This window comes from Oratosquilla oratoria, chromosome 35, assembly GCF_046742065.1.
Source record: "Oratosquilla oratoria isolate Oo_2021 chromosome 35, ASM4674206v1, whole genome shotgun sequence".
NCBI classification, from domain to species: Eukaryota; Metazoa; Arthropoda; class Malacostraca; order Stomatopoda; family Squillidae; genus Oratosquilla; species Oratosquilla oratoria.
Window position 1 is genome coordinate 9,237,133 of NC_134811.1, and position 22,370 is coordinate 9,259,502.

The window sequence follows — 22,370 nt, forward strand, 5'->3', positions numbered from 1 at the left end:
TTGCTCTCACAAATGGTTAACGCTGATTGAAGGGTAAACTATATAAACGGTGAGTTTGCTCATTGCATGATTGGAATGTGTGAAACTGACCTTTTAGTCTTGGAATTGCATATTACAAGTACTTCGTATTCGTCAGTGGACAGTAATAACTCCTGCCACTTGTGCGTCCCGGCAGAATTGTAGTGCAGAATTTAAATTAGTATCTTTTGAAGTTGCAGTAATATAAATATTCATGGCAATGCATAGGTATCGACAATTTAAAATATAGCTTTTAAATCTGGAACCCCAGTAATTTGAGACACTTATCATAGACGTGATGGAGGTGGAGGGCAAATATATATATATTATATATAAATATATATATATGTATTTATATATATATATAACATATATATATATATCACAGGTGAGAAATGTAGTAACACATTTATAAATCACAACTAACACCACAGTCGGACGAAAGAAAGAGTTGCGTAAGCGGAACTATATATTTCGATTGCTACCTGCAATCCTCTTCAGTAGTACAAAGTGGCAGGGAGGAGGCTATCTTAAGTAGCAACCTCTTACAAAAGAAAGGGAACACGAGAAAATACAGAACATCACTGCCCCAACCCTAGTTGACCTGAGGCTGACACGAGGTCGGGTCAGGGGGAGGGGGAGGAAGCTTGTTGACAATATTTTTGGTGATGAATAGTCCTGAAATGATGTCTGGGGTCCATTGACCCTTGGAAATATTCATCGTGGGCAGATAATCAATTAATGTTGATTCCACCATTTTCCTTCTGAACCCACACCCTGATTTGTAAATGAGATCAGATTTCTCCCAGTCCATCCGGTGATTAAATTTATCAACGTGTTGAAACACTGCTGAATTTATTTGGCCATATCTAATCGACCTTTTGTGTTCATTTAATCTTGTCAGACGGGAAGAGACCTACCGACAAGATTAAATGAACACAAAAGGTCGATTAGATATGGCCAAATAAATTCAGCAGTGTTTCAACACGTTGATAAATTTAATCACCGGATGGACTGGGAGAAATCTGATCTCATTTACAAATCAGGGTGTGGGTTCAGAAGGAAAATGGTGGAATCAACATTAATTGATTATCTGCCCACGATGAATATTTCCAAGGGTCAATGGACCCCAGACATCATTTCAGGACTATTCATCACCAAAAATATTGTCAACAAGCTTCCTCCCCCTCCCCCTGACCCGACCTCGTGTCAGCCTCAGGTCAACTAGGGTTGGGGCAGTGATGTTCTGTATTTTCTCGTGTTCCCTTTCTTTTGTAAGAGGTTGCTACTTAAGATAGCCTCCTCCCTGCCACTTTGTACTACTGAAGAGGATTGCAGGTAGCAATCGAAATATATAGTTCCGCTTACGCAACTCTTTCTTTCGTCCGACTGTGGTGTTAGTTGTGATATATATATATATATATATATATATATATATATATATAATATACAGTATATACACACACACACACACACACACATATATATATATATATATATATATATATATATATATATATATATATATATATATATATATTGAGAGAAATTCGCTAATAGCAGCGACATCAATCCGATAATTGTTATGACAGTAGTGGTCTAAGGCTCTGTGAAAGTTGATCTTACAGGTGGCTGAGAGCAGTTGGTTCGAATCCTGCATGCAACTGTCATAAATATATATAATATATATATATATGATATCCAATTATATATTTATATGATTATAAATAGCCTTGATCCTCCTTAATTAATCTCACCATGCATAGTGTAAGACTGATGATGCCTCGAATATTTTAACGGTTGGTTCACGTCCGCAAGCTCTCATTCCTCAGCTCCTTTCACTTTCATCGGCTCATCTACGCCATCCATTTCAAGGTCGCTTACAGGCCTAGGTCCTCTTTGTGCTCACTGGTTGTAGCGGGTTGGATAATTCGAGGTTCCGTTTTCACAACCTTGCTCTACCAACATACCTGATCTCTCACTGAATGTCCGTTGATTCAACGTTTAACGTATGTATTGTTATTTTTCTTAGTTCTTGTCACTCGTTCTAATGTAATACTCTCATTTCAGTGCTATGTTTTAGTTTTGTCACGCGTTTCTTATCTATGCACACTGTTGATCGGTTGCTCTCGTCTTCCAGTAATAATTCCAAATTTTCTGTTTTGACCTTAACACGGGTTTAGCCAGTTGTGGCTGGTCGTTGACCCTGATGTCACATAGGCCTCGTCTTCAAACTAATTTGTCGAGCAACTCCTGAGCTAGCGTCTTTACCCTAATCCTCCTTTGATTCTCTGTTGAACTGGGTCACTATGGACCGCGACCCAAATTGCAGATACATTTTGAAATGCTTTATTTGAATTATACCGCTGCCATTAGCGATCCGTTCCATAATGGTTATACCAGCGAAGCGAACAAAAGCTCCGTGTCTTGCCCACAAGTGACGTCGGTCATTGTAGAAAACGGGTTCCTGGGCTGTAATATTTCAGCCGATCCAAATTCCTATTACTGGTATATGCATTAGGTTGTCGATGTTTTGTACGTTCAGTGTAGATATATGGTAATGAGCGGGATTCACGCTCAATGGACCAGTGTTCGAAGCTCGCGACGTCCGAGTTTGATAATTTGAATTATATCGCTGCTATTAGTGATCGTTCCATAATAGAACGACGAAATAAATAAGCACTTCGTGGCTGCCTCGCCCACGACTGACGTCGGCGATCGTAGAAAACAGACGGAAGGGCTGTAGTATTTCAGTTGATTCAAACTCTTGATATCAGTATAAGCATTAGGCTATCCATCGTTTTGTACGTTCAACGTGGCTATATGTTAGCCAAGGTCTAAATATACAGGTCAGACCGTTTGAATTATTGTGCGCAGCTTCTGACGTCATTAGGCTGGGTCCGTTTTCTCTTTGTGAAACACTGAAGAAAACTGTGAAACGCCAAGGAAGACAGGAACTATAATATTCTATATATTCATATATATAGACAGGAACTATAATATTTTATATATATTTAATATAATATTTGTCAGAATATAACTAATTGCGTGGAGCGGTGCGAGCGAAGGCAACGACATTCCCGAACGACGCACCAGCTTCAACTGACAGCTATAGGACCCGCGAACCCCACTTTGAACAGCCAGGTGACGTTCACGGGCCCGCTGCGCCAACTCCCTCGAAATTCGGTCGGAAGTGGTTAGACCTTATATCCTTAGATCTTGATGTTAGCTAGCGGGATTCGCGCTCAGTGGACTTGTGTTTGAAGGTTACGACGGCCGGGTTTGATTATTTCAATTACATAGCTGCAAGTAGTGATTCGTTCCATAATACATACATATATATATATATATACACACACACACACACACATAAACTCTTTTGCTGTGTGGAATTAGCATTTGAGTTTGAGTTTATTTTCATACTTGACAGATGTGTAGGTTTATTGTTCCTAAGGTTTTATTTTATTCTGCAGTATTGTATTTTACTGTAGTTTTTACATATTTTCTTCTTTTTTTTCAGATTTTTGCATCCATATAATTTGCAGCCATGCTTGTGCAAAGAAGTCTAGTATTACCTCGGGCATTGCAAAAGGCTGGCTCAAAGGCACATTTTTCCACAGCTACTACAAGCCTTAGCAGGTGATTAAATTGCTTAAAGTTGGTAATGTATTAAAATTACATTTCCCTGGAGAGTATCTTGACAATATACAGCTTTGGTGCTGGTAGTGGTATCAAGATTTTTATTGTCTTTCCCATAAACCAATGAAAATTAAAGAGAGGTCCTTCCTCCACCTGTCTAATATATCTCTGCCTATTTACCAATATTGTTAACAAGAGCTTGTGTACAGTATGCAGGAAAAAACAACAGGTCTAGGAAATCTACTTATGTGGTGCCATTGAGGTTTAGAAATTGAGACAAGCAACAGTACTCTCTTTTTCTTACCCTCGCTGGAATTGTAATCTCTTTGGTATGGACTTAGTTCACATATTATGCTCAATATCTGAAGTGAGAGATTTGCAAATTTAACATGTTTCTTTTACTAGTATAGTTCTGTGAGAGAGACTTTGAGGCCACACATTAAAATGGGTATACAAAAGGCACTTAGTTATGACTAAAGCTATCACCTTTACCTTTTGTGCTCAATGCCAAAGAAAATAGTAGATACATACTTAGATGGAAGATCTTGTACCAGGGGTACAATTCATATATCCATTTTATTATAAATTTGTTTTGAATTCATTAGACATTGTTTTTGAATTAGCATGATTTCATTAGCAAATTAGAAAATTGTGGAATAGCAAGATTTGCAATTGCAGTTCAGTAAAGTTTCACCATGTTATTTTATGGGAAGGATATTTTTTCAGTGTAGATGTATTGCATTGGTTTTAATGTATGCAATTATTGTGCTTAATTCTTTGTTTAGTATTATTTGTAGGATGTCTTCTTTGATCGTGGGGTACCATGCTGTAGAACCCCACCCCCAGACTGTGCTCTTACCCTTACTACACCCTTTCCCCCACTCTTCTCCCCAAACATTTTTCTTCCTCCTTCTGACCCAGATCCTAATCCTTCCCCACTAGTACCCCAACCCTGTACAGCAACCTACAATACATACAGAACACACAAAGTCAACATCTTACAACATAACATTGATGGCAGCAACACAAAAAAAAATTAACTTGAACACTTCCTCAAGCAACACATACACATTGCCATTATAGAAGAAACAAAACTATGATACTCCCAAAAAAAACACCCATTTCATAATTTCGCTACCATCAGACACAACTGGACCATTAGCAACAGCAGTGGAATTGTCACCCTGATCCACCAGTCCACCTGTTTCATGGACACAAGTGCAACTACCAATACCTTCTCCCTACTACAGACAACACCACTGAAACCCAATCAATCCAAATCTGAACAGGGAACAAATACACAAATGACAACAGTTAACATATACATCCCTCTCCAAATCATTCCCCACAGTCCCACAGTTCCAAACACCTTTATGCCTAACATTAACTATATTGCCACCATCCCTAACCTTATCCTGGGTGGTGCCTGTCAACAACCCCGACACAGCTTGACTCACTGTCCATCATGGACAACATCCATCATCACACACATATTCCCCATCAAGCCTTCTACACCCCCTCCTCTCCTAACATCACCTGTTCCTCTTGCTTAACCCAAACAACTTCATGGAAAGTGGTCAGTGCCCTCAGATCCAACCACCTTTCAATCATTATCACCACCGAAACTCAATGCACCCCAATTGGCCACAGACACACATATACCAATTACAAGAGAGCTAACTGGGAAGCTTTTGCTGAAGAGACAGAACAACAGTTTGAGACACAAAACAGTACACCACTCATAGACATAGATGCTGCTGTACACACTTTCAATACAATCATACAAAACAAACAAGAAATTCATCCTCAGAGGCAACAGAAAATCACACAACCCCAGCTTGACACCAGAAATCCAAGGCCTCATCAAACAATGTGATACACTTAAACACAGTACCCTCACACCTATCCCTCAGATCATAGCAGACAAGCACTAAACACTGAGATTAGCAACAAAATACATGAACAAAAAACACAAAATTGGCAAACATTTGTCCACACAATCATGAAACAAACACTAAAAAACTGTACAAGATACTTGGCAGCATTACAGTATCACAACACTCTCATACAGCAATAACTGCAACAGTCAACTTACTCTCAACAGACAAGCCATCTCACCCCTCACCCAGACAACTGATGTATCCATGTCATTCAAACAACACATCACAAACATAAGGACTAAATGTACACCTAAACTTAACATGATTAAATCGGGAACAACATTTGGACAACAAAGAAACTAACACTACAGTATACAAACAGTGCATACCCTTGGTGTGGTGATGAATTATACAAGTCCTGCATGGGCCTCTAATCTCACTAAGACACGCCACATCACCCTTTAGACCATATAAAACAAAACCCTAAAGACAGTTACAGGCTGCACAAATACAACACCTACAGACCATTTACACCATAAAACAAAAGTCCTTAAAGTCCAGGATCACCTTGACATGAAATGTACACAAACACTTGCTGCAGCCTCCACAAACACAGTACACCCATTATGCTACATAGCAGAACACCCACACATGTCAAGAAACATCAAATCATCACCCAAATGCCTATATCACACACACATACTCTCTTTTCTTCCTCCACAACCACCAGACACCAGCCTCCAGAAGCATATTCATAATCATATCACTCACTGCTCCATCAACAAACTGAAAGATAACACATTGTTGCATGCCAGACCCCCTGATATCCATCCCTCTGATTCCTCTCACCTTAAACAGGAGTTTTTCAGTTTCAGCTTAATGGGAGCTAACTTTGACATTTTTTCATAGCTTTTTTTTTTCAACTATACTTTATTTTCAGCTACAAGTTGGTGATTGTGGGCGGAGGAGCAGGAGGATGTGCCACTGCAGCAAAATTCTCCTCCAAGCTTGGGAAAGGACAAGTTGCTGTCATTGAACCTTCTACTGTAAGTGTTTTTTAATATTTGTGCATTTTCTTAACTTTTCACGAACAAATATGTTTATACCAGCCTTTTCTGATATTGCCATTCATTTCCTAAGCTCAGTGGGAAGATGGAGTAGTTAGACAAGCACATACTATCACCATAAAGAGACTTGTTCCTATCACTCATCTGGTTGTTGGATCAATGATGGATACCTGCAAGTGTGTGGATATTTGGTGGTAAATGTTTAAGAATGTGCTGCATGTGAGATGGATCTATAAGTTGCTTGTGTAGTATAGTATGGTTTGAGGAGAAGATAGGGCTGTGCCAGGGTTATGTCACCATGGCTGTTAAATGTGTACATAGATAGGGTGTTATGGGAGGTAAACACAAGAGTGATTGGTTTGGGATTAGATATGATTAGTGAGAGTGTAGGGAAGTGTGAGGTGAGCCAATTGTTGTTTACAGATGACACTGCACTTGTGGGTGGCTTAGAGGAGGGTATAAAATGGTTAATGACAGAGGAAATTAAGTAATATGAGGAAGTTGGAAGAAATGTAATGAGGGAGAGTCAACATATAAATGAAGCAGTGGGGTTATACCAGCTTTGGCTGTTGGGCCTTGTTGTGAAGGTGTTGTGCCTTGCTGTATTGTTTCTGATGCATGCAGTGGGTAGGAATCAGGGATAGCCTTTAATCCACAAGGAACTAAGAGATTTTTTAAAAGGGAAACAAATGGATGAGGGATGGGAGAAGCCTTTTGGTAACATAATATATGCTGTATAAACAGAATTTTATTCAACACTAGAAGAATGAATTTCCTTTTGGCCTCTTCATAATTTTAGGTTTAATTTTTTTTTTAAGAATGCCTAAAAAAATGTACCGTGTTTTGTAGATGCACTACTATCAGCCCATGTGGACCCTAGTTGGTGGCGGCATGAAGAAGTTGAACAACTCTGGTAAACCTATGAGTGAGGTATATATGCTATATCAGATCAATTGGATTTAGTCTCTAATTTTTCTTTATTTGCAATCCTGAGAGTATTTAGGTGTTCACTTTGATTTCTAAGTAACATATTTTTCCAAAAATATTTCCATAGGTACTACCTAAAAAGGCTGATTGGATCAAGCAAAAAGTGGTCAGCTTTGACCCAGATAACAACTTTGTCACCACAGAAGATGGAAACCAGATTGGATATGAATTTTTAGTTGTTGCTCTTGGTTTGCAGCTTAATTATAGTCAAGTGAGTACCAGTATCATTTTGTAATGATATACTGTGTTACAGAAATTACAGCATTGCAGAAAGTTGTGAAGTCATTCTAGCTGATGAGACTGTATCTTTGTATTATCATTTATTAACTTCTCTCTAGAACTGTTTGTTTAATTGAACTGTACCAGGTGGGAACAATGACAGATAACCTACTAGTTGTGTGTCATTGTGACAAATGGAAATAAGCTCCACCGCAAGGACCTTTGCCAGATTCTAACTACCCCAGATACAACTATCACATACAGAACACATACAGAGGACACAGAACACCTCATACTTCAATGCCCCACACCAACAATCCCTAGACAACAAGACAATATATCTTCCCACAGTGACTTGTGGATCAGCCTGAGGGCTTTTGTCAGTTACCTGAATGTAACAAGTTTTCTGCAAGAGAGACCAGGGGCAACAGATTGATTGATTGACTCTGAACATTTAATCTTAATATGGCCCTTTGTACTGTTGCCTGTTTTGGTTTGGATTTAATGCTGATTCTCTACTATTACAGCATATTCTAAACTAGGTACTAACTGGGTTAGTACAGGCTCACACTCAGTCTTAAGACTGGGGCCAAGATCACATGCTATCAACTTCAACTGTATTTCTCACACTTTTTTCACACATGAAGAACTGACAAATGGTGACTACCCTTTCCCTACCACTTTCAGCCAGTGACATAGAAACCAGATGAAAGTTTCTTCCCAGAGATATCTGAGGTAGGTCCCAAGGACTGTTGCCAGCCACTGTGGGGATGTGGTTGTGTTTCACTTGGTGAAACTTGAGGCAACAGTTAATTATTTGCATGTGTTGTTTTTAAGAACAACATCAACCTTTACACAAGATGCCTAATAGATATAATAATAATTGCACCCAAATCCTTCCTATCTCTTGTAGCTCCATTCCTATAAGTAGACTCGTTTTTTAACTCCTACAATACCATGATTATCTTTTTTTCTTTAAACAGGTGAAAGGTTTACCAGAAGCCTTTGAAACACCAGGTGTTGGTTCCAACTACTCTCCTTTGTATGTTCAGAAGACTTTTGAAAGTTTAAAGAACTTTAAGGAAGGTAATGCCATATTTACCTTTCCAGCTTCACCTGTCAAATGTGCTGGGGCACCTCAAAAGATCATGTACATATCTGAGGAGTATTTGCGTAAGGTAAGTTATACAGGTTTGTTTTTATAGTAGGCATCTTTAGTATTGGGAGGGGTGTGGAGTGTATGTAGGGATGAAATGGGTGGGAGTGTTTTTATGCCTTTCCCTTTTTGGCTACCTCCCTTGTAAGGGGGAAAAAGCCTTGGTATATGTATATAACTAAAGATTGTTCTGACCTTCATGGAAGGTCAAAGATTGAAGGGAAAGAGGTGATATGATTACAGTGTTCAAGTTACTAAAGGTGATAGATTGGACTGACAGAAGAGATCTCTTGATTAAAGATGGGAGGGGTTTAACCCCTTCCATATGATGACACCTATGTAGGTGTCATGAGGTGCAAGTGGGTATGTGAGGATGCCGGCATTGGTGTCTTGATTATATTTATTTTGTAGCTGTAGATGTTGTAGCTACAAAGCCCTCTTTGAGGGGGACTGTCCTAGCCTCCCGATAGGGGGGAGTGTGACATTAAACCACATCATCACTTGTAGCTGAGTGACCCTTATATTCTGTGAACTGGCCTGATTATATTTTCTATGGTTATTGATATTCACAGTGAAAGAGAAAAAGTAATATAACTATAACTTTATATTTTATAATGCAAGCATTGTGATGCATCATCATCTACAGATGAGGTCCAAGATACAGTAAAAGCCCTCGTATCCGGCCTTCTTGTATCCGGTACTTCAAATAACCGGCATATTTTTCACGAAAACCGAAAAATTGTGATAAAGATAGACGTATACAAAAAATAGATAAATTTAAATTTCCCGCGTGTGTTTAAAATCCCTGCGCGTGGTTGTAGTTGCTCTCGCCGCCAGAAAAGACTTCTAGAGGACAGTAAATTTATTCTCCTACTCGACAACAGTAAAGCACATCCACCAGCTGAGGAACTGAGCAGTGGAATCATTTCTGTTGTGTATTTACCGCCGAACATAACGAGTGTGATCCAGCCCATGGATCAAGGAGTGATTCAAAACTTTAAAATGAATTATCGGAAAAGTTCTATGCGCAAAGTAGTTTATTTTGAGGAAGGTAGCATTTCCGAATTCCAACGTGGGCTTAATGTTAAAGACGCTATTTTTATGGAATCGCTAGCTTGGGAGGATGAAAAACAACAAACTTTAATGCGATGTTGGAGAAAATCATACCCGAAAATAATGTTTGAAGATCAGGAAGGGAATAAGAAATTTGAGGGTTTTCCATCGCCAAGAAAGAATCGGTGGTGAAAGAATTGAAAGATGGGTTGTCGCGCTAAACTTTGCATTAATGACGAAGTGATACAAGCGTGTGTAGATAAGGACAGTGACCGAGCAGCAACATTCTCACTTAGTGATGATGAAATTTTACAATCACTTCCCGATGAACACGCGAAAACGACAGAGGCAGATAGTGAAGAAGACGACCCTGAGATGAAAGTGTCGTGGAAGGATGCAGCGAAGGGTCTAGCGGTGTTTGTGAAATTTGCAGAACAGTGCACAAACAAAGAGGAAAAAATTCTAAGCAGACATCATATATTTTATGAAAGTTGGAACAAAAAGTTTAGTGAAAGAAAATTCGAGTGTTGAGGTGAACGCACCCTCTCAGCCACCAACACTGAACGCGGCCATTCATAACTCCGTCGTAAAATTATCAGATGATGAATTAGCCAACTGGTGATGCTGTGATGATTATACCTGATGTATATTGATTGGATTTACTCTATACTGATAGAATTTACAATATATAGATATGTGGATGTGTTTATTATTAAAGTGAATTAAGATCTATTAATAAGTAAAAGAACAATGTAAATAAATGTATTTTTCAAATATCCCTTCCCGTATCCGGCATTTTCTCGTATCCGGTACGTCTTCGGCCCCATTGGTGCCGGATATTAGGGCTTTTACTGTATCTCTATTAACTTCATTTTTTTTTTTCTCTCTCTTCCAAATACACATTGGGATCTGACTATTGGTGACTGCTCTTCTCTTTCCACCACTTCAGCCAATGACAAAAACAATCCCACACTGATACAACACTGACAGCAGTTCATTGTTTCTTCCTAGAGAGATCTGTGGGTGGTTCTGAGAACCATTGTCAGTCACTGTAGGGCTTTGGGCTTTCCACTTGGTGAAATTTCAGGCAACAATTGCAAAGGAAGGGTGCAATGGATACAGGGTCCTGCCTCCTACTTTCTATCATACTGAGCCTCAAATTCATGTATGGTTCCAACTTTCTATGATATTCCAAGTATTTATGCATCTGTAATAGAAAACTGATTCAAACTATCGTGAAAAATGGCCAAGCCCTTTCATAAGAAAAGACCCCACAATTACACATGCCATCAACACAATATACAATCTATAAAGGATTTGTGGGAAATCCTGTTCCAGCCATGGCATTCTTCATGGAGATGGGACTGCTTGGCCAGACAGATTAGGGAACAACAAAAACAACAAGCTCTTAAGGACAGACCACCAGACTCTTGATTCCTTCCAGCCCCCATCTTGACCTCATCTCCAGAAAATCCCTCCTAAGAAAAGCATATTTGCATTCAGCTCACTATGTAGCACTAAGATGATGCCAACATGGAGTAGGCCTGACTATAAGAGCAAATTGCCCCAGATGGATCTTTCACTTGAGGGGAAGGGGTGGGGGGAATGGGCCAGAGAGGTGGCTGTTGTCAATAATTACCAGGGACCTATGGGTCTCCTGCAAGCAGTGCATCCTGTGTATAGGCACTGCGTAATTGCAGCACCCTCTATTTTCACTTGATATTATCAGTAACATTCAGTATAATGAGTTTTTTCTTTAATTCTTGACTTATATAATCCTTAAGGTTAATTTCAGTAGCCATTCTCATGAAAAAATGACTGAAATCCTAGTGGTTCACAGTTCCAGCAGTGCAGTGTTTGGCTGTTGTGCCCATGCACACATGGTCATGATAAGAAGCTGCACACTAAGTAGAGAGAGAGTACTGTTACTCATACAGTGCCAACCCTGTTATGCAAGTGTATGATAGTGTTTCTTTTTAACTTCAACTGTACCATATTCTTTATTTTTTTCAGGGTTTGATCAAGTTTATGTATAAATTTTCTTTTATAATGTTTCATTCTACACAACAGTAAAATAATGGCTAAAAATTTTCTGAAGCAGCACCCCTGTTGATTTTAGCTATGAGGTGCCACTGTCTGGAAGAGAAACCTAGGATGACAGAATGATTGACTGAATATTTCATTGATGGTCTTTTGAGCTATTTCCCATTTGCAATACATTGTATTTTTTCTTTTTCAACAGAATGGCAAGAGGAGCAATGCAAATATTATATACAACACATCACTACCAGTCCTTTTTGGGATCAAGAAGTATGCTGATGCCCTATGGAAGGTAGGTAATGGATTTGGGTAAGAGATTCAGATTTGGACATTAAAAGTAGTGAATATTAGTAAGCACCTGGAAAAAGGTATGCAAGGTAATATCAGTTCTCAAGATGTTTAAGACATTGTGACGCCATGGTATGGAAAAAAAATGTAATACAAATTTCTGACATGAGCCAATTACTGAGTGTTTACCAAAAAAAAATTGTATTTTGTGTATATTTATGTACATATGTATGTCTGTCTCTCCCCATCTCTTGTGTCTCCTCTTTCTCTCCTCTCTCTCTTTCTCACTCTTCCTTTCTCACTCCTCTTCACTTCCTCTTTCTCCATCTCTCTCTCTCTCTTTCTCTCTTTTTTTTTTTTTTTTTTTTTTTATAGCACCAAAGATTTGCCTCCAATTAACCCCGTCCCTCTGATGATGCCTATGTAGGCATCATGAGGTGTGAATGAATGGGTATATGAGGATGCTGGTGTTGGAGTCTTGGTTATATTTATTTTGTAGTTGTAGCTGAGTGATCCTCATATTCTTTGAACTCATTTGATCATATTTTCTGTGGTTATTAATATTCAGAGTGAAAGAGAATGACTTGTTCAGCTGTAACTTTATATTTTATAATATGACTATTGTGATGCATCATTGAATCATCGTACATCAGGCAGCTGATGCTGCCTGCAAGAAATTGACTCGTATTGAAGAGGTTAATAGTACTGAATTCCTTATTCTCCTTCCACATCTTGATCTGGTTGATACATTCCCTCCCCTACAATTTAAGCAAACCAGCTGCTCAGTATCTGTTGGTCTTTTTAATTGTGGATTATTATTTACCCTTGCTCATTGTAAACTTTTCCCTCGTTACAGGTGGTTGAAGAGCGAAATATTAATGTTAATTTGCGCCGAAACTTGATTGAGGTGAAGCCTGACACAAGGGAAGCAGTGTTCCAGAATTTGGATGAACCTGAGGAGACCTTCACATATGAGGTTTGGCTCATGGCTTTCTAGTTATATTATGACCTAATGTGCTTGTGGAGCTTAAGACATGTATGGACAATTTTACAAATGGATACACATCTTTCCCAATGTTCATAACACACAGAATGCACCATATTTTATAATAATGATAATAATAACTGTAATGGTGGATTTTTTAAAACTCTTATTTAGTTCTGAAATCTTCATTGGAAACTTCTATGGTATTTCTCATGTATGTACTTTAAACTATTACAACAATTGATTTACTACATCATGAACTTTGGTAGCAATGGATAGTGTTATGGGACTACCCAACTCCCCCATCCCTCTTATATGGAAGGCAAATGTGGAAGGAGTGAACTTGAGGGGGCGACCTAGGATGAGATGGATGGATGGGGTAAAAGGGGCTTTAGGGAAGAGGGGAATGTCTGTTGAGGAAGGACAGGAGAGGACAGAGAGGGGGGAATGGAGAATGGTTGTATATGGATGATGTGACACATGAGGTGGAATGGGTGGGGGATGGGGGGTGAGGGAGTATGTGAGAAAAATTTGACACAGCCCAAAGGGATTTCTCCCTGTCTTCTCCTTTTCTGCATGAGGGGACAGAGAAGGGAGGTCGTCGATTTGATGAAGTGGCCTTGCTGTGGATGTGCTGTGTCTTGCGACACTGCTTCTGACCCAGGGCAGTGGACAAGATGCAGGGATGACCCATCATCCAGGAGGTGCCAAGATGAGAGGGAGGGAAGAAGGTGGAGGAGAGTGGAGTGTGACAGGGATGGAATGGGTGGGAGTGGTTTTTATGCCTTTGTTTTTTTTGCTACCTCCCTTATAAGGGGGAAAAAGCCTTTGGTGTATGTATGTATGTAAAGAGCAGTCAAGAGTTTTTAGGAGTAGTAGAGCCTGTTTAAGAATTAGAAATGGAGAAAGCAAGTGACTTGAGGTAAAGGTGTGACTTTGCCAGGGACATGTCATGTTGCCATGGCTGTTCAATGTGTACATGGATGAGTTGGTGCAGGAGGTAAATGCAAGGGTAATGGGCAGGGGATTTGTGCCGTTACGAGCAGTAACGGGGCTTTTTTTATAATTCCGTGTATCTCCTTGTTTACATATTTTTGTCGTAAGGCTCGTTTCCCCTCGGAAGGGGTTTTCAATTTTGTTTTTTGTAATGCTTTAATTTTAAGTGTATTTCGAACAGAGACCTCCTCTGTTCGAAATCCCACCTTTGTAAGTTGTCTGCAAGCTGTGTCGCAAGATAACATCACATTATTTGTACAATGTTCACTTTAAGAATTAGAATTAAGAAGGTGTGTAAAGACCAGTTGCCGTTTGTAATGTCACGTCACGCATCTAGGCGCCAGTCTGGTTCGAAACTCGAAAGGTGTACACACCCCTCTTGTAGCCAACTCAGTAAGTCGTAAAACCCTTTATATTTTTGGTTTAGAGTGTACTAGTGGATCCTTGGAAATACTTTTATATCATGTGTAGCTTTTAGCCTTTAGTAACTACAGTCCCATTTCCAGTTTTCAACATTTCACCGTAACTATCGAAATTCCTTTGGGTCCATCCTGCGTGATGGATCGGATCTGCAATAAAGTGGCATCGAACATTCCCGTGAATAAATAACCTTCCGTCCCAAGTCTGTCTACGTCACGTATGCTAAGATGCTGATTGTCTATTTGATCTGCGCAGTCCCCAGTTCGCTGCGCCACAATGAAAATGAGGGACGATAGAAAAAAATAGAGATGAAAGGAGCATAAAAAGAAGAGGATTTAACCAGACCACGCCCTGCACGCCATTGCCAAGTCTAGATTCGCCTCGTCGTCACCACAGCATAGCTTGATGTGTCCCACGAATCAACAAGTGTCGCTAGTGTTTCGCGAGTAATAAGATAGTGGAAGTGTAAAGCGTAGTGTTGTGAAGTTGCCGATACGGAAAATTACTTAGTGATCTTATGTCGTCTTAGTAATCGTATCGGCCCGCAGGTGTCGATGTGGCAGCAATGTAGGGGCGCCGAGTTCACCAGTGTTGTTTACGTAACACCATTTTTCCATCGTATTTATGTAAGCATGTTTTTTCCTTTTGAAGGCAAGGCCACCTTGCCTAAAAACCTGTTCTGTATGTTTAATATAAGCATGCATGTAATGTGCCTTTTTGTAGATTGAATCAATGTAAGGTTTAATCTGTTATGTCTACCTCAACCATCGTTTAGTAGGAGTGTCTGTGTAAACTTACTCCGCGGTTCTCGATTAAGTTTGAGTTTTTTCCTTGCCTTCTTTTTCATATTACTGTCTTGTCTCTCACTGTTTCTCTCGCTTGGCAATATGTCCTCCACCCACAGTATGGATGAGGGACCCGTCTCTAACAGAGTAAGGACTCTCACGGCCGGAGGACAAGAAGGTTATCATAGAGTAACTGACCAATATGAAGAAAGGGTAAAGGCGAGTAGAGATGGAGTACAGGCCTTATTAGAGGACCCGAATCGTAGTCCTTGGTTGTACCAGGCCCACGCTGTGTACCAGGATACTGTAAAAAAGTATCTGGAATATTTAACGCGTGAACGTACTTCAGAAAGTCTGGCTCGTGCTGAATTAGTGAAGAATGAAGACAGGGATTTTCAGGCATCTTTTCGTCAGGCAATCAGTAATTATGCATCCTCTTCCTCAGTTGAAGTCACGGAAGAGGAACACCACACTGAACCGTTTTTACAAGATGACCCGAAGTCCAGTCAAGTTCCTTTATCCCTCGCCGACCACTCTGAGTTTTGTGTACCCCCCTCCATGAAGGGCAGTTCGAGAAAGTCAGTTAGGTCAGGTCGTTCCAGTAGCACCAGTGTTAGTGTTGCAAGGAGGCAACGAGCCAAGGTGGAGACCGCTCGTATTAGAGTCAAGTTTGCCGAGCAAGAATGTCAGCTTATGAAGGAAAGGGCTGAAAAGGAAGCTCAAAGGGCAAAAGAAAGGGCTGAAAAGGAAGCTCAAAGGGCAAAAGAAAAGGCTGACAAGGAAGCTCAAAGGTCAAGAGAAGAGGCTGAAATGCTGGCCAAGTTCAAAGTTATGGCACAGCAAAAGGAGTTGGAAGTAGCTGAAGCCGAACTTAGGCACTTAGGAGCCGACAATGATTGGGAAACATGCAGTGAATGGGACCAACTAAAAGAAACAGTTGCTACCCGCACCCAGCTATATGTGGAACAGCAGGGTGGTATAGTTGATGTTTCCGCTAGTCAGAAAGATCCGGTAGGCTTGAACCATGAAAATCCTGTTTTCAAGCCCTGTTCTGATCTCAGAGTTAACTCACAGCCTGTGAACAATTTTACATCCAGTTTTGAACCTCGCAGCGAGGAAGCAAACGTGAAGCCTGTGCAACTTGCACAGCAACCCATTGCTAATCATAGCATTTCTGTGTCCCAACCTGTAGTAAAACCTCCTTGTAGTACGTGTCATGGGTCGGGAACACCCTCTAATTGTGTTGATGTAACTAAGTTCCTCATGCGGAAGGAATTACTTCTTGGCAGACTGTCTAATTTTGATGACACTCCTGAAAATTATGCTGTCTGGAGAGAGAGTTTCGGCGAAGTCGTGCGAGAGTTGGATATCTCACGCAAGGAGGAAATGGATCTGTTAGTTAAGCACCTAGGGCCTGAATCGAAAAGATGGGCCCGTGCGACCAGAGCCTCCAATGCAAATGATCCAAACATGGCGTGCAATAGAATCTGGGAACGCTTAAATGATAGGTTTGCTGCCCCTGGGATCGTTGAGACTTCGATTAAAAGGAAGTTAGCCGTCTTCCCACGGCTAGCACCTAAAGATACCGCCAAGTTATTTGACCTGTGCGATATCCTGCTCCATATAGAAGCTTTGAAGGCAAACCCGGTCTACAGTACTCTCTTTGCCTATTATGACACCTATTCAGGTATCAATCCTATTGTCGTTAAACTCCCGTCCTGTTTACAGGAGAAGTGGATTGGCAAAGCCACGAACTACATGAACACCTATGGTGTACTGTACCCACCCTTTCATTCCTCGTAGGGTTTGTGAAAGAGATGGCAAAGGTCAAGAATAATCCATGTTTCGCCTTTCATGACCTCGGTGCTGACAGGTTTATAAAACCAGAGAAGCCACCTTCCTCTAAGTTTCCCCAAGTACACGTGAAGAAGACCGACACCACACTGCCCAGTGGTAGTAAAACGACCACGGTTGCTGACAGGTCAGTTAACACTGCTAGTTCCACCGATCAAGGAAAGGCAGAAAAAGAGAGGTTTTGTGTTTTCCACAACGCCAACGTGCATGATTTGAATTTCTGCAGGGCCTTCCGTACCATGTCTGTCAGCGAAAGGAAGGATTTCTTAAGTGATAAAGGTATATGTCATAAATGTTGCAAAGATGACCATCCTCCCCCCAGCTGCAGAGAAAGACTGTTTTGTAAGCTCTGTAAGGCCTCCAGTCACGTGGCTGCCTTACACTACGATGGACCCAGACAAAAAGGAAATTCCATTCAAGCTGTAACACAGCAAGGAAGGGAGGCTGCTCAAGATAAGACACCTCGCGCCCCTGTAGTCAACCAAGTGTCGCTTCCCAATGTTCTTACTCCTGTAGTAAAGACTCATGGAGGGGAGGACGCTGCTGTCAATTCAAAGTGTACCTTGATATGCAGTAACCCCACCTCCATGAGTAAGTCCTGTGCCAAGACCTTCTTGGTGAAAGTTTATCCTGAAAGTAAGCCAGAGCTCGGGGTGTGGTGTTATGCCATCCTAGACGATCAGTGCAATTGCTCTTTAGCAAGGTCTGAGTTTTTCGATTTGTTTGACAAGCAGAGCAAACGGGTTTCATATCGTCTAGCTACCTGTGCAGGTGTAACGGGCGCTTCTGGGCGCACCACCAAAAATTACACCATCGTGTCGTGGCATAACTCACATGAGGTACATGTCCCTCTGCTAGTGGAATGTGACAGCATTCCGAATGTGAGAGAAGAGATACCCACTCCTGCCATAGCTCGCGGCTATCCCCATCTGTCCGACCTGGCTGAATTTATTCCGCCTCTAGTCCCCGAGGCTGAGATTCTACTCATCATTGGTCGAGATGTACCTTCAGACCATTACATTTTTAACCAGCGAATCGGACCTGTCAATGCCCCTCTAGCTCAACAGACCAGCCTGGGATGGGCAATCATTGGGGAAGTGTGTCTCCACGGCACTTGTATGCCTTCTGTCATTAGCAGTTTTAAAACGTCCTTTGCACATGATAGGCGTCCCTCCATAGTCGCACCATGTGGTAACCAGATTCACGTCTCTGAAGTAAAGGATGATTTGTTCAAAGTAACCAAAGATGATGACAAGACTGCCCTGTCGATTGAAGACAGGAAGTTCCTAGATGTCATGAACACAGAGTTCCGGAAGGATCAAAGTGGCCATTGGGTCGCGCCACTGCCTTTCCGTCCTAATGTTGTAGCCACCAGTAATAATAGAGACTTTGTGTGGCACCGCACTGTCTCTCCATCGTAGCCTCAGCACAAAGCCTGACAAACGTCAGCATATGATGGCCTTCATGCAAAAGATGTTAGATCGTGGGTATGCTGAGGTTGCACCACCATTGAAGTCCGATCAGAAGTGCTGGTATCTTCCCTTGTTTGGGGTGTACCACCCTAAGAAACCTGACAAGATCAGAGTTGTGTTCGACTCTTCTGCCAAATCCAGAGAGTTCTCCCTAAATGACATGCTGATGTCAGGTCCTGATATGACAAACAGCATTCTCGGGATTCTTCTACGTTTCCGTCAGGAAGCTGTAGCAGTGGCAGCTGATGTAGAACAGATGTTCTACAACTTCAAAGTGAAGACTGAGCAAAGAGATTACCTCAGATTCTTCTGGTACAAGGATAACGACCCTGATCAAAAGTTGATTGAGTATAGGATGTTTCATGTCTTTGGAAATACTCCATCTCCCGCCATTGCCACCTATGGCCTGCGTAAGTCTGTAGAAAATGCCTCTCCTGAAGTTCGTTATTTCATAGAGAACAATTTCTACGTGGATGATGGGTTAGCATCTCTGCCAGATGCAGAGACTGCTTACAAGTTAATCCAAGACTCTAAGTCAGCACTCCAAGAAGGAGGACGCTTGCGCTTGCACAAGATCACTTCCAACAGTAAAGAAGTGCTGGAAAGGTTTGCCACCAGTGAGCTGGCTGATAACCTTCAGGAGCTGAACCTAACTTCTGACTCCATGCCTATGCAATCAAGCCTAGGTCTCTTATGGGATATCCAGAATGATGTTTTTGTGTATAGATTCATGGATTCAGACAAGCCTTCGACGAAAAGAGGTATACTGTCTGTTGTAAACAGTCTGTTTGACCCCATGGGTTTCTTAGCTCCAGTAATAATAGTGGGGAAACTACTCCTGAGAGAGATAACCAACCTAAAGTGTGGTTGGGACGAACCCATACCAGCTAAGATCCACACCAAATGGTCCAGATGGCTAACGTCCTTAAGGAACCTCAAGGACATAAGCGTCAATCGTCAGTTCGCTAGTATTTCCTTGTCTCAAGCTCACAGGATAGAGCTTCATACCTTTTCAGATGCCTCCAGAGTAGCAGTAGGAGCTGTATCATATCTTAAAGTTTTTAGTGATACCGAAAGCTACCAAGTGTGTTTTGTGAGGGGACAGGCTAAAGTAGCTCCCAACCATGGTCATACTATTCCCAGGTTAGAGTTGTGTGCTGCAGTGATGACAGTCAATCTCAGTAATTCCATCACAGATTGCTTAGACAAAACCTTAGACGCAAGGCATTTCTATTCTGACAGCATGATTGTCTTAGGCTATATTCGTAATGAAAGGCGTAGATTTCATGTCTACGTGAGTAACAGAGTAGACCACATTAGGTCGTCCACCGAACCTACCCAATGGCATTATGTACCTACGGATTGTAACCCAGCAGACCTGGCTACCCGTGGTCTCGAAATAACCGACCTAAATCAGAGTGATTGGTTGTCAGGTCCCTCATGCTTATTTGGGGATGTTATACCCATCCGTGGAAGTTTTCCTCTTGTAAGCCCTGAGACAGATAAAGAAGTGAAAGTATCAGACTACACAATTGAGTCTGAACCCCTTGTTAGTGTAAACAAGAGCAATGTAGAACCTGCAGTTGTGTCATTAGCTCAGAGGTTCTCTAATTTCTCCTGTTGGAGGAGACTTGTAAGAGCGGTAGCTCTCCTTAAACATATAGCCCGTTCTTTCAAACAAGGTAACAAGTGTTGTTCAGGTTGGCATATGTGCAACAAACATAAGTCACCCAATCAGCTAGAAGATGCAGCTGATCTCATTGTTCAGATATACCAAAAGGATTTTTTCTCGTCTGCCATGACTAAATTGCAAAGTGAAGTTTGTTTATCTCCTTCCAGTCCCATTGCACCTCTGTCTCCTTATTTAGACCAGAAGGGCCTACTTCGTGTAGGAGGCAGGTTGAGTCAAGGCAGCGATGTACTTGGTATGCTTGCAAAGCCTATTATTATTCCAAAGGAATCCCACTTAGGCTTATTGTTGATCCGTCACTACCATGAGACAGTGCACCACCAAGGTAGAGTGATTACAGAAGAAGCCATCCGAACAGGTGGTTTCTGGATTTTGGGAGGGAAACGTACCATCTCTAAGGTCATTTCTAAATGCGTCACCTGTAAAAGGGTAAGAGGTAGGGTATGTGTTCAGAAGATGGGAGACTTGCCCATTGACAGACTTACTCCCAATCCGCCATTTTCTTATGTAGGAGTTGACCTCTTTGGCCCTTGGCATATAAAAACACGGCGCACTAGAAGTTCCTTCCTCGAAAGCAAAAGATGGGGCGTTCTGTTCACCTGTCTTGTTTCCAGAGCTATCCATATAGAGACTGTAGAAGAATTGAGTACTTCTTCCTTCATTAATGCCTTTAAGAGATTCATCTGTATTCGTGGCCCAGTTAAACTGATGCGTTCTGACAGAGGCACGAACTTTGTAGGTGCCGTCAAAGCACTGAACTTGCTTGCCATTACCGATGAAGGTGGTGATGTCAATAGTTTTCTGTCAAGTCAAGGTTGCACTTGGTTGTTTAACCCACCTCATGCTTCTCACATGGGTGGAGCATGGGAGCGTATGGTTGGGATAGTACGCAACATCATGAATGTAATACTGACTAACCATCAACCCAAGGCATTGACACATGAGGTGCTAGTAACCTTCTTTGCGGAGGTATGTAAAATCGTGAATTCCAGACCTTTAGTTCCTGTTTCATCGGACCCTAGTAGTCCTTTCGTTTTGTCTCCATCTATCCTTCTCACTCAGAAAACTGATATTCCTGTAACTCTTCCTGAAGAGATAGATATTAGGGAAATCTACAGGGCACAATGGAAGCATGTACATCACCTTGCTGAGGAATTCTGGAAGAGATGGAAGAAAGAGTATCTTTCCTCTCTGCAACCCAGAAAAAAGTGGGTTAATTCCTCTCCAAATGTAAAGGTGGATGATGTAGTACTGCTCAAAAATCAAGAGAGCCCCCAAGGTCAGTGGCCTTTGGGTATTGTAAGTAAGGTTTTTCCTAGCAAAGATGATTTAGTCAGGAAAGTCCAAGTAAGAGTTTTGGTAAACAACAAGGCTCATGAATATGTAAGGCCCATTTTGGAGCTTGTGCTGTTGTGTCAATAGATTTTGTAATTTCCCCCTAGAAAATTAGGAAGGGAGTGTGCCGTTACGAGCAGTAACGGGGCTTTTTTTATAATTCCGTGTATCTCCATGTTTACATATTTTTGTCGTAAGGCTCGTTTCCCCTCGGAAGGGGTTTTCAATTTTGTTTTTTGTAATGCTTTAATCTTAAGTGTATTTCGAACAGAGACCTCCTCTGTTCGAAATCCCACCTTTGTAAGTTGTCTGCAAGCTGTGTCGCAAGATAACATCACATTATTTGTACAATGTTCACTTTAAGAATTAGAATTAAGAAGGTGTGTAAAGACCGGTTGCCGTTTGTGATGTCACGTCATGCATCTAGGCGCCAGTCTGGTTCGAAACTCGAAAGGTGTACACACCCCTCTTGTAGCCAACTCAGTA

At 41.2% G+C, this 22,370-nt stretch overlaps 1 protein-coding gene across 3 annotated transcripts in view; it reads left to right on the forward strand.

Moving 5' to 3' along the window:
* The window catches only part of Sqor (Sulfide quinone oxidoreductase), a 51,826-nt gene that overhangs the window by 23,856 nt on the left and 5,600 nt on the right, over nucleotides 1–22,370 (forward strand). For all 3 annotated transcript variants that reach the window (XM_076173911.1, XM_076173910.1, XM_076173909.1), the window contains exons 2-8: nucleotides 3,539–3,657; nucleotides 6,478–6,583; nucleotides 7,454–7,534; nucleotides 7,659–7,802; nucleotides 8,794–8,988; nucleotides 12,262–12,351; nucleotides 13,204–13,323. In XM_076173911.1, the coding sequence (XP_076030026.1) occupies nucleotides 3,566–3,657; nucleotides 6,478–6,583; nucleotides 7,454–7,534; nucleotides 7,659–7,802; nucleotides 8,794–8,988; nucleotides 12,262–12,351; nucleotides 13,204–13,323 (828 nt within the window). In that variant the 5' untranslated portion in view covers nucleotides 3,539–3,565. The remainder of the gene's footprint in view (nucleotides 1–3,538; nucleotides 3,658–6,477; nucleotides 6,584–7,453; nucleotides 7,535–7,658; nucleotides 7,803–8,793; nucleotides 8,989–12,261; nucleotides 12,352–13,203; nucleotides 13,324–22,370) is intronic.